Source organism: Ylistrum balloti, unplaced genomic scaffold, assembly GCF_031769215.1.
Source record: "Ylistrum balloti isolate Yb309-2 unplaced genomic scaffold, AGI_CSIRO_Ybal_v1 Utg369908, whole genome shotgun sequence".
Classification (NCBI taxonomy): Eukaryota; Metazoa; Mollusca; class Bivalvia; order Pectinida; family Pectinidae; genus Ylistrum; species Ylistrum balloti.
In genome coordinates this window covers 131,866-145,115 of record NW_026782032.1, presented here as the reverse complement: position 1 = coordinate 145,115, position 13,250 = coordinate 131,866, and the positions used below count along the sequence as shown (strand labels likewise).

General features: G+C 33.9%; 1 protein-coding gene across 1 annotated transcript in view; it reads right to left on the bottom strand.

Annotated features, from left to right (window-relative positions):
- Nucleotides 1-4,049: 4,049 nt before the first annotated feature.
- The window catches only part of LOC132546724 (kinesin-like protein KIFC3), a 42,115-nt gene continuing 32,914 nt past the window's right edge, over nucleotides 4,050-13,250 (bottom strand). Inside the window, exons 16-19 of the mRNA XM_060210441.1 lie at nucleotides 12,624-12,753; nucleotides 11,694-11,891; nucleotides 11,332-11,480; nucleotides 4,050-4,446 (exon numbers count right to left, since the gene is read on the bottom strand). Coding sequence (XP_060066424.1) covers nucleotides 4,231-4,446; nucleotides 11,332-11,480; nucleotides 11,694-11,891; nucleotides 12,624-12,753 — 693 coding nt within the window. The 3' untranslated portion in view covers nucleotides 4,050-4,230. The remainder of the gene's footprint in view (nucleotides 4,447-11,331; nucleotides 11,481-11,693; nucleotides 11,892-12,623; nucleotides 12,754-13,250) is intronic.

The following is a 13,250-nucleotide window of genomic DNA, read 5'->3' as shown; positions in this document are numbered from 1 at the left end:
ATGAATTTGATTATTGGTAAATGATTCTGAACACGGATATGTGTATGCAATATATATCATACAGTTGTATTTGTCTTCCAAGTAAAATATTCATGATACTGAAGAAAAAACCTCCATATTTATCTGACCATAAGAGCATGTCTGGTAATAAGCCCATCCCTCTACTTCAGAGGTAATGCTTGGCTTCCTGGGATAAGTGTTGAATAGACACAATACAGTCTCGTACGTTTAAAATAAATCATCTGTTTGTTGAATTTTGTTATACAATACACCAAACAGTCTGTTAGACTCGATTAGTTTTGATGTGAAAATCAACATAGTAGGGAATTTATCCTAAATGTGTATCCCTTAATTGTCATGTTCATGGATATACCAAAGCTTCGTTTCTATGATATGACCTAATTGGACATCAAAGTATTTCAAGCTTACATTATGATGTAACAATATATTAACAACAGACAGAGCCATATTGACTTCAAAACTGACACAGCAAAGCATATTTTCTACCATATTTGCAAATTTGAAAATATAATGAAAAGGACCTTATATTGTTCATTTCTATTTAAACCAGATTAACAAAACATTTCATAAATTTTCATTTTAGCTTGCTGAGGTTGACTAAAATGAGAATATTTACAATCATTTTAGCAATCTCTTATGGAATGAGAACTTCTGTACCCAGTAATATTGGTAAGAATACAGCAAAACAATGCAACACATACTTGTGTGTCGTTTTCCACTGAATAATGACGTGAGGAATACATGCATCCATAATACAACTCTAAAAACAATCAGATCACAATATCATGAGGCAATATACTGAGCATATATATTTGACACCATAGGTATTTAAGGTACAGCAGCAAAGGCATCGCGTAACCATGACAACCGGATATCTATAGGCCCATTAAAGACATCTGGGTCCTATTTTGAAAACTTTTGTTTAATCCTTAAACAATGCTACATCTTGAGGCAGTGGAATGTTGTGTCTTAGACAGCCTCTGACATACAAAGCCTGGCTGTATTATCAACAGACATCTTCCTAGTAATCACAGTATCTGTTGTCAATTTTGAATGCAATAAGTTTAAAGAATTACGATTTTTATGAAATTACTGAAATTCAGAATTACTAATTGTCTCCCTGTTTATGTAATATATCTTAAGCAGCATGTCAGATTATGCAGCCCAGCCCTAATATCTGTTTAAACTCCATATTACCTCCCTTTAATGGCCATCTCTGTATCATTTACCACTGGGTTATCTCCCTTACCTGGTCTGCTTTGAATTAAAAACCCAATAATTGTTTGAAAAACACTTATCCATGTAAGGGCTCAATAATGGGTTGTTATTTTACCTATAACCACTAGTTTACAGTTGCTTCTATGTACGCAGTTGAAATATTTGGACTAATTGAACCTAAAACAAATCAGGTACAGATCGGAACCGAGGCTGGATTGGGGAATATTCAACACAAGCAGACTTCGAGGTGCAGCCATGACTTTTCTTTTTGGCTCTTTATCTAATGTTTAACAGGAAATTAATTTTGAGCTTTCAAAAAACAGTTCCAACAACTTGCGCTGGTATATTTGTTTAACATGGAAGGATTCTGGGCCACCTTCACCCTTTCAACTGTGTTATGTTAAAGTGACCAATGCAAGAACTTGATAAGGGGAGGTAATCTTGACATCAAAACCCTAGTGTGGTAATGGAAAGTAATATCATATCAAACACAAGTCCATGTTATTAAATGGCTCCATAAGGAGTAGTAATCGGACATCTTCATACTAAGTTATCTTGATTTAAGTTTCTATCTCTTTATCTAACGTGTGATACAGAATAATGAGATGACTTCCAACATTTGTAAAAAAGCTAATCTGACCAGCAATGTCACTTCACTGTGACAAAAACCATAACTTGATGTAAATTAAAAAAAACTTGAACACAAAAAGACAATAAATCCATGAGATCTTATATAAGGTTTATAGCTAACCTATACTAAACACCAAAAAATAGTGACTCATCTGTTTATGCTTTAAAAGCTTAACAATACATCAGATCTAAATGTGTATGATGACTAATTAATAGAAAATGAAAGTCTATAGGGAACTGATCAGAACTTTGACAAAGTCTGATGAAAGTAGGATGTCATACTACAGCATGTATGGAAAACGGATGTGTCTCTACCAGAGCAAATGTCCTTTATTTACAACAAAAAGAAGTGTATATTGAGCTATAGATATCAAAAGCAGGAGAAAATAATCATAGGATTAAAACAGTTGTCAGTCAACAAATAGTCAACAGAATTTCACAAGTTTTGTCATATTTTAATTCTATCTTCAGCTTCCTGAATAAAGAAGAAATAATTATACCTAGGTAACAGAAGTCCTGAATCATTCATCATTATAACTGATTATAAATATTTATCTGCGATATGGACATAGAGGCTCTAAGCCCATGCCCTTTATTTATCCTATTAAATCCTATTACATCATTTGTTAATTTGCTGTCCGTTAAGTAACAGGAATGCTCTAGATTTTAATTGCACTGCCAATTTCCATGATAAATAATACAACATACTTTTGATGAGAATACTTCAAAATGGTAAGTTATAACAGAAGTTCTTGTAACACAACCACTAGAAGATTAGAGTGACGTTTCGATGACTACACGGTCACCTTCATCAGACAAATGACCAGTGTGGAGCGTACGAACACTAATGAACACAGTGTACGAGATAACGAATCGACCATCTTTTTCCACAGTACTATAATCTTCAGTACACTAAGGTCAAAAATAGTGTAACTAGATGGTAAACAAATTACAGACAAAAACTACAGAAGATGGTAACAATGTCTATTCTGTTGACTAACTTGAAGATATTGTTCCTAGATAAGTTATAAAAGCTGTTCTTAAGGGATTTATTTTACTGTAAATCCATCATAATTTTAGCAGTATCAGCACGGCAGTTACAATAAATACCCTGGTATTACAGATATGAAAAAGCCAATCAAAGCATGGCTGTGGTTGTGATGTCACCAAGTATCCTTGAATTTTTATCAATAACTAGTACCCAACTCTTGTTTTAAAAGTGGGCAATTGACCTTTCTCTTTGACCAATGAAAACTAATCCGATGTAGAACTTCCTGTTACGTCTGTATGATATATGTTCTGGGGTTTACAGGTCCGGCACAAAGATATACTAATATCATTAGTAACAGAAAGACCAAATTCCATGATGGTGGATTAAAATCTTCAATCTATAATTAGTAATAACAGTATGATATCTAGAATGATGACAGGAGAAGAAAACCACATCTGATTTTTTTTTTTTTAGCAATTGTAAATACACATTTTCCATTTTCAAGTTACTTGAGTAATGTGAACAAAATTAGACACAGCTTGTGAAAATCTGATGAATATTCATTAATTAATCATTAATGTGTCGCCATTTACCAAATTGGAATCAATGACACAAAGAAACGTAGAAACATATCGACCCGTATACATAAAACAGATATAGGTACCACCAAACTATATACCACAGCAGCAGTTGAAATATGGCCATATAAATCACACAAATGTGTTCAAAATATCACAGGAGCTCCACAATAGCGCTTTATCACAAATACATTATTTCTCCCACCTCTGTAGGACACATATGATATGTTCTATTTCTCACGGGTGTACTGAGTGACCTTTACCTTTTAAGATCAAAATCAGATGACAATATTACAGAATGATTTTATAATAAATTCTATCTGTTGCGTTATCTTGTGATTGATATTCCACTATCTCACGACCATGGAAATTATTTGTATAATATCCCATTACAGTCGTCTGTATTCTGATATATCTGTTTCCAGATTTGTAATGTCAATGTCATGTTTTACCACAAAATTTCTGAAGTAATGAGGTGAGAGAAAAAGAGACAATCATTATGAAATACATGTTTGGGTTGGTTGAATTACCAAGACAAAATCTCGTTTCTGATTAAAATTTTATATCCATTAAGAGTAAAGTGTCCATTTCTCTCATGGTTGACTCTAATAATCACAATCTCTGTGTAGTGATGTCACAAAACATCCATCCTTTATACAACAGTCTGTAATTTCTTTTTGTTTTGAGTCTGAGATATCAAGTGAGCATAAAAACAAGATGTATTTTCAACTTACAACAGCATTACAATTGGAGTTTTAACATTGTAGCAAATACTTTACGTTTACTTTTCTGTTACAGATTGAGTTTGCTTGTAACTTTGGAAATCTTAGTCCGTGAGGCAGATCCCAAAGGAGTGGATCGTGTGACAGAGGAGAGGGGGTTGGTGCCAGATCTAGGTGGGGTTGACACCCCAGTGCGGGACGGGGTCAAGTGGGCAGAGCGTGAAGGGGTACCACCACTCCTGGAAGGGGTTGAAGGCTTCACCATTGGACTGTTTGCGTAGTCACCCTGAAAAAAAATAAAAACAGCAGATATTAGTACATCATTAGACTAAAACACATTAGTATGATGATATCACTTGTGGTTAAGGTTAAGTGTACAGAGTATAACATAGTCTATACCTCAATTATATTGTTTTAGTAATGGGAAACAGTCAATGGTTTTGCTTAATGGAAGAAAAGCAATCAATCTGAGAATAAAATATTTTTAATTCTAGAAAGGAACAAACAAATACTTTCTAAGCATTAAACAGTACTCAATAGACATGCTTGTTAGTACACTATAGACTTATTTCATTCACAATAATTAAGCATGGATTATCTCCCTTGATTAATTAATAGACTATACCAATTAACATACAAATAACATATTTCAGGAGATGTTTCTGAATTAACCACTGACAACCTATGTTACAAAGAGTCTGGAGTTAACTGACAACACATTGGAAACAGTCTTTTATTACCACCAGTTGTGAAATTTTTACCACCTATAGTGAATCTGTATAACAACCGGTCTTGTATCTTGCATTGGCCCTGTATTTGCTGTCCTGTTAATTACAGTTATATAGATGATATTTTTCACAATTGACTTTCAAACAGTCTTTTATCATTTGTATTTCAAAGGACCACATAGATTAATAGCATGGTTGAAAAGATACTGCATAACTATCTAATTTCATAGGGCTGACATTTTGTGGGTTATTCCAACTTTGGACAATTCAGTGAAATTAAATCCCAACAAATATTACTAACAGTAAAAAACCATAATAACTAGCACACACTCAATGTGATATCTAGTAAAATATTAGCAGCAATCAATGTGTACACAGTTGACTTCATAACAAAAACAAAACCAGTGTGTTTGTATAGATAAGTCATTTGTCTACTACCAGGTACATTTAACAACAAAACCAGAGAGTGTTTGTATAGATAAGTCATTTGTCTACTACCAGGTACATTTAAATAACAACCAGAGTGTGTTTGTATAGATAAGTCATTTGTCTACTACCAGGTACATTTAATAAAAAAACCAGAGTGTGTTTGTATATATTAAGTCATTTGTCTACTACCAGGTACATTTAATAAAAAAACCAGAGTGTGTTTGTATAGATAAGTCATTTGTCTACTACCAGGTACATTTAATAACAAAACCAGAGTGTGTTTGTATAGATAAGTCATTTGTCTACTACCAGGTACATTTAATAACAACCAGAGTGTGTTTGTATAGATAAGTCATTTGTCTACTACCAGGTACATTTAATAACAACCATAGTGTGTTTGTATAGATAAGTCATTTGTCTACTACCAGGTACATTTGAATAACAACCATAGTGTGTTTGTATAGATAAGTCATTTGTCTACTACCAGGTACATTGTACAACAAAACCAGAGTGTGTTTGTATAGATAAGTCATTTGTCTACTACCAGGTACATTTAACAACAAAACCAGAGAGTGTTTGTATAGATAAGTCATTTGTCTACTACCAGGTACATTTAATAACAACCAGAGTGTGTTTGTATAGATAAGTCATTTGTCTACTACCAGGTACATTTAAATAACAACCATAGTGTGTTTGTATAGATAAGTCATTTGTCTACTACCAGGTACATTTAACAACAAAACCAGAGAGTGTTTGTATAGATAAGTCATTTGTCTACTACCAGGTACATTTAACAACAAAACCAGAGAGTGTTTGTATAGATAAGTCATTTGTCTACTACCAGGTACATTTAATAACAATCAGAGTGTGTTTGTATAGATAAGTCATTTGTCTACTACCAGGTACATACAATAACGACCAAAGTGTGTATTTGTACTATACTACTACATCATCATGTAAAACTAGTCACTAAGCATCACAATGAAATTGGAACCAACAGATATTAACCTTCCTTCCAGATATCAACTGATAAATCCTGAGATATATTGGATAAGTGGGATTATCTCCCTTAGAACACACGGAACTCACAGTGATCAACTGATGGCCAATGCCTGTATTGTATTATTAAATCATAATATCAATAATGAAATGAACAAAAATATTTGAAAAAAGAGAGAAAAAAAGTATTATTTCATAGTTTATAGAGGGGAGATAACTATTGTTTGGAAGTGACAATCACTTGTCAGTACTAAGTTTTTATATAGTACTTCGCAAGGTGGTGTCATTAAACACGCCAGTTATATATCAGCTACATTTACTAATGTGATGAAAAGTTTTTGAAACTGACATGCTATAACATAATCACACAGTCACCTGATATATGGTGATGTGTACATTATACTTGTACACCACATTTGAGATACACAGCCATAGCACTCATTTTTGCGTAGATTGTTTTCACCAAATACCCTTGTATAAGCCTGTAGCACCAATAACCACTATAATATTTGTGGGGAACAATTTCGTCAGGTTGATAATATCAACAGAACAGAAGTACTTATAACACAACCAATCGAAGATTAGAGTGTGATGTTACCATGACAACACAGTCACCTTCATCAGACAAATGAGCAGTGTGGAGCACACAAGCACTCTGGTAAGTAGTGTACGAGACGGTGAGGAATAAATTATATTTTTTCAGCTGTACCACACAGCTAAGATGAGGCCATCCTTTCAGATATTTACAGCCAAAAAAATGGTTGATTTCTTACCACATCGTAAACTAAGTACATCAGTGCTAATATGCTCCAAACTGGTCATTTGTCTGATGAAGGTGACCGTTTAGTCATCGAAACGTCACACTCTAATATTGTGCTGGTTGTGCTGTAAGAACTTCTATTCTAACTGCCAATACTGTTATACCAAGAATGTCTCTTATTTCAAAACTACCTTTTCAACATCGGATTATATAATAGGGACCCAATCATGCCCTGAATCACGATGAAAATTGAACTTTCTACACTAATTAAAGATTGTTTGATTATTACGTCACCTGATACTGAAGAACCCATTCAGAAAGACATGTAAACCTTCTCTGTTACTTTGAGTATATCAAGATGGAAATGTACCATTAATAACAGTGATGTCATGATTTACATTTCAGTTAAGATATATTGTCCAAGCTTCTGTTAATATGTGTACCATATTAAATGTTAGGTTGGTGGACTTAAGATTCTTCCAAACTAGAAAATATATTTAAGGCATGAAAGCTCTGTCATACATATCGGTATAATTGTTGGATGAATTTTTCACAGTGATAAATCTACATGTGAGTCCCATGTACTGTGCTCATAGAATTTTGATGGGATTTTGTGAAAATTCTTAAAATTTTACATTGTGGAACCCATTGTTTTAAGCAATAATGTTGAAAAAGACATGTGAAAATAAACTGTAGATTGATCACTGGATTTGCAATTGTTGTTTTTGAAAATTTACTCTTGACATGAGGGAAACAGATATGTATGGGTAAAACTACCTACCCACAAAATGGCGAGGGAGAGGGGGAGGTGATGAAAACAACTAAACATACATGATGACGATACCGTTTGACTAAATCTATCAACATGGATGACAAGTAATGCTAATGTTACAATAGACGATGTAATTGGGAGTTACAGTAGATGCACCATTACAACAAAGGAATCTATATGGAACAGTAACTCTGAAATTAAACCATCTCATATTATCACTGCATTCTCATTTCAACAGCTGTTACTACTAGCTAAAGTTCAAAATATGAGGTAACATTCATGAAAAAAAATGATTAAAAAAAAAAAAAATAATAAAATGAATATAAATCAAGACAAACAAAGGAAGAAATTAAAAAGTAATTCTGATTATCTTCGTAAAATTTCCAATGTTTGAAGGTTTGTTTGTTCACTTGAATAATTATGTTAAATTCAAAAAAATTAAATTGTATTGAAACAAAAATTGGCAATACATTGTCCAGAATAATTAACTTTTAAAATATTTTTATCTTAGAATCATGAATATAATCCTGAATTTTATAAAAATATGACATTCCTTCCTTCATCTGCGCAGCTAGCTAAACAAGCTTGTGCATGCAGGTGATGGTATAAGGTGGTTAGACCAACGACAGTGCCAAATATAGCACCAAAATAAACAGCACTACACTACAACATTTATACAATATCCAATGGCATGAAGGGTAACAGCCAGCATTACATAATCTGTTTATTTCTTACTCGCTGAGCAGGTCTCTCACAAAATCATGATTTCAAAGGTTTTTTTGTGCCCTGAAAATAAATGACATTTATGAAATAGTATTAATATTGATAACTCTAAATTAGAAATTTTATGTTTCAATCTGTCTGAATTACACATCTTCACTCCATGTGCTTATCATCCGTGTCTGACATCTGTCATTTATTAAATATATTCAATCTAGAAGCACTTTCTACCAGACACAGAGCAGAAGATTGCTGTTCCAAAATCTATTTCATAATACTCCAGGGTAATTCTTTTCTATAATATAATTAATGTTTTTTATAAATTAGCATCAACAAATTAAAAATATCTAAGGAAAGCAAAGGTCTAGGATACAATTAAAGCTATTTCATGTACCATAAATATTTTCTAAGGTACATGAGTAAGTTAAGTACAGAGTACCATAAATATTTTCTAAGGTACATGAGTATCTGTAAATTATGTACAGAGTACCATAAATATTTTCTAAGGTACATGAGTAAGTTATGTACAGAGTACCATAAATATTTTCTAAGGTACATGAGTATCTGTAAGTTATGTACAGAGTACCATAAATATTTTCTAAGGTACATGAGTAAGTTATGTACAGAGTATCATAAATATTTTGTAAGGTACATGAGTATCTGTAAGTTATGTACAGAGTACCATAAATATTTTCTAAGGTACATGAGTAAGTTATGTAACGAGGACCATAAATATTTTCTAAGGTACATGAGTATCTGTAAATTATGTACAGAGTACCATAAATATTTTCTAAGGTACATGAGTAAGTTATGTACAGAGTACCATAAATATTTTCTAAGGTACATGAGTAAGTTATGTACAGAGTACCATAAATATTTTCTAAGGTACATGAGTAAGTTAAGTACAGAGTACCATAAATATTTTCTAAGGTACATGAGTATCTGTAAATTATTTACAGAGTACCATAAATATTTTCTAAGGTACATGAGTTAGTTATGTACAGAGTACCATAAATATTTTCTAAGGTACATGAGTAAGTTATGTACAGAGTACCATAAATATTTTCTAAGGTACATGAGTAAGTTATGTACAGAGTACCATAAATATTTTCTAAGGTACATGAGTATGTGTAAATTATGTACAGAGTACCATAAATATTTTCTAAGGTACATGAGTATCTGTAAGTAATGTAACGAGGACCATAAATATTTTCTAAGGTACATGAGTAAGTTATGTACAGAGTATCAAAGATCTTTTGTAAGGTACATGAGTAAGTGATGTACAGAGTACCAAAGATATTTTATAAGGTACATGAGTAAGTTATGTACAGAGTACCAAAGATATTTTATAAGGTACATGAGTATCTGTAAGTTATGTAACAAGTACCGTAAGTATTTCCTAAGCTCCATCAATATCTTAAGGCATAAACATGTACCAGGTACAATAAAAATGCTCTCAGCCTATTTTAGCACACAGATTGAATCATGGAAAGATGGCAAGTCAAAAGATGATAAAATAAGCATCAACGAAAGAATAGATACTACAAGAGAGTATATAACACAGCCATCTACTGCCATGCTTAGTGGTACAGCATCGCTGCTGAAGAAACTGAAACAGAGCTATATAAGTTACAAGCTAACTTAAAATCCTCAGCTTTAACATTAAAAAATAAAATTATTATAAGTCGCATGTGACTCCCATTGGACTTATTCTCTCTCAAAAAGAAAAAAAAAGAGAGAAAAACATAAATTTATAAATCGCCTCCTAAAAAGTGCTGGTTATTCATTGTATAGTAGATGTGTATAAATGAGAAAGGAAGTATTGATGGCCAGACCAGGGTTTGAACCCAGGACCCTCTGATCTCTAAACAGATGCTAGACTTGTGGTGCTACTGGTTGCCAACAATCAACCCAGTCCAGTTCTGCTACATTCCTCCCTCCTTTTTCTTAGTCTTTGCCCCAAAGACACAACCATTTACAACCCAGTTTCAATATCTCCTTGTCAAGAATTCAACTACTCAAATCAAGATTTGGTCACAAGCATAAAATGTTGTAGGAGCCGAAATGTGAATGACCAAACTGGGATTCGAGCCCAGGACCTCTTGAGAGACCAACTGCCAGATCGCCAAAGATTGGCCCAATATAGTTCCATTACATATATGCATACTTCTCTCTCTGTACATATACTGTATTCATTGTACATGTTTTAGCAATAAAAATCATTCCACATAATTAATAGAATTACTAAAAAATAAAAAGTCAAAGTTTAAAGAATATTACCTGAATATTTTCTGTGATATTCCGTAAATGATGAAATGCACTTGTATATTGACAATATTTATAATAACTCTAATCTAAACCAACATGTGTGTATCAGAACCTACAAAGCTGTCAAGTTTCAAAGACAGGAAGATAGATACTGCCACTCAGAATGAAAATAACATTCTGTCCCATACTGATACATGTGGCAGATTTCAGAAATTACAACTGTAGATGTAGATAAGGAATTCAAAGGTTCTTGAATGATTTGCAAAGGATTTTCTTTTTATCATGAATGGAAATGAAGTGCATAACTAATAAAATAAGTACCAGCATTAAAGTGCTCATCACATTTTTTTATCTCCTGATTGGTTAATGTCTAATTCAGCTTGAAACCTGTATAATTATCTGAGACGAAATGAAATAGCAAAAATAAATCAAACGTATGAGCGTCACAAGTTTCAGTGAAGCCATGCTTGTCTGTAAATAAGGGGAGGTAATTACCTCTGTGTCACCGTTTTCCACACGACGACTGGCTTGGCCAAGTTCAACAGTGCGGACACGCTGGGCGAAGTTGAGGCTACATACAGTCTCACTCTGATTCTTCTCCACTGGTGCCACCTGGACGATCATTAGGGTCTTGCTGTCTCCACCTGTACTAGGTCAAAGGTCATTGATTTAACAACTGACTCAATCCTTTTAAAATGATATGTTCTTTACCCAAACATTCTACATAAACCATTATTCCAGATATAGACATCAGTTATGTCAGTTTATTGTCAGTAGTAGTTTTGAAGGCTAGTATGAGCTGAAACAGCTAATGGAAATAATTCTACAACAGTGAGTTTTTATTCCTTAGTGCCTACCTAGGGAGTCCTGCAGTAGATAAGTGAGCCTGGAGTTGCGGTAAGGCACATGGCTCTGTTTGCTTCGTAGTGCGTGTATAACATCCCCTAAAGAGGACAGAGACTTGTTGATACTCTGAGCTTCCTTCAGTCTCGTTCCATCTGCACCTGACTTACTCACTCGCTCTGATCCAGCCAGGTCAACCAAGTTCAGCTTTCCTAAAAACACGGATAATTCTATGAAAACAAGGTGAATATTTGATGAAGAAAATATTGTAAGAATTACTACAATTGTTTTACTTCTTCAGATTGACACAGTGTTTGCAATAACTAAAAACTTGTCTATGATTCAATTTTGTACCTTCTGGAGGTGTGGTCAGGTATTTTGTCTATATAACATTCTAAGAATTTACTACTGTGTAGCATCAGACCATGTCTATCTCCTGATTTCAAGTAATATCATTGCCCTTTTTAGAATGTCCTTACCAGTATCATGAACATCACCTGCCCTTTAAGATGCTCTGACCTACTTTGTTTGTATATTAGTTGTCACCTGTGACTTGGGCTGTCCTTACCTGTACTTTGTACGTTAGTTGTTACCTGTGACTTAGGCTGTCCTTACCTGTACTTTGGACGTTAGTTGTCACCTGTGACTTAGGCTGTCCTTACCTGTACTTTGTACATTAGTTGTCACCTGTGACTTAGGCTGTCCTAACCTGTACTTTGAACATTAGTTGTTACCTGTGACTTAGGCTGTCCTTACCTGTACTTTGTACATTAGTTGTCATCTGTGACTTGGGCTGTCCTTACCTGTACTTTTTACATTAGTTGTCACCTGTGACTTAGGCTGTCCTTACCTGTACTTTTTACATTAGTTGTCACCTGTGACTTAGGCTGTCCTTACCTGTACTTTGTACATTAGTTGTCACCTGTGACTTAGGCTGTCCTTACCTGTACTTTGTACATTAGTTGTCTTATTGACACCATGAACTGTGACACACAAAAGTGCGTGGGATCTGGACGAACGCTCATTCATATTGGTAGTTGCAGTTGCTCTGTTTTTCTGGCCTGTTGCAAATACCTGTAGTAAAACATTAAAAACAATCAAGTTCTTTAACTTTTGGTTTTATGATCAACAAAATCAGCATCAGTTGCATTCTTGTTCACCTGAATTATTGCTCCAAATATCTTTAAACGCTAATTACCTGTATAAGTTAGAAATTTAAATTCTAATTTACCTGTATAAGTTAGAAATTTGAATTCTAATTTACCTGTTTAAGTGTATATAGGCTGGTTTTAGGCCGGTAAATGGCTTTGTCTGTTGGATCACATCTATTTCAACATTGTGCCATTGATGTCAAATTTATCCTGTTAACATTCTCTACTGACAACACCTCTTTCACACACAGACCTGGTACATACAGCTTACTGTCAGTACCTACCCTGTTAACATCCTCTACTGACCACACCCCCTTCACACAGACCTGGTACATACTGCTAACTGTCAGTACTTATCCTGTTAACATCCTCTACTGACCACACCCCCTTCACACAAAGACCTGGTACATACAGCTAACT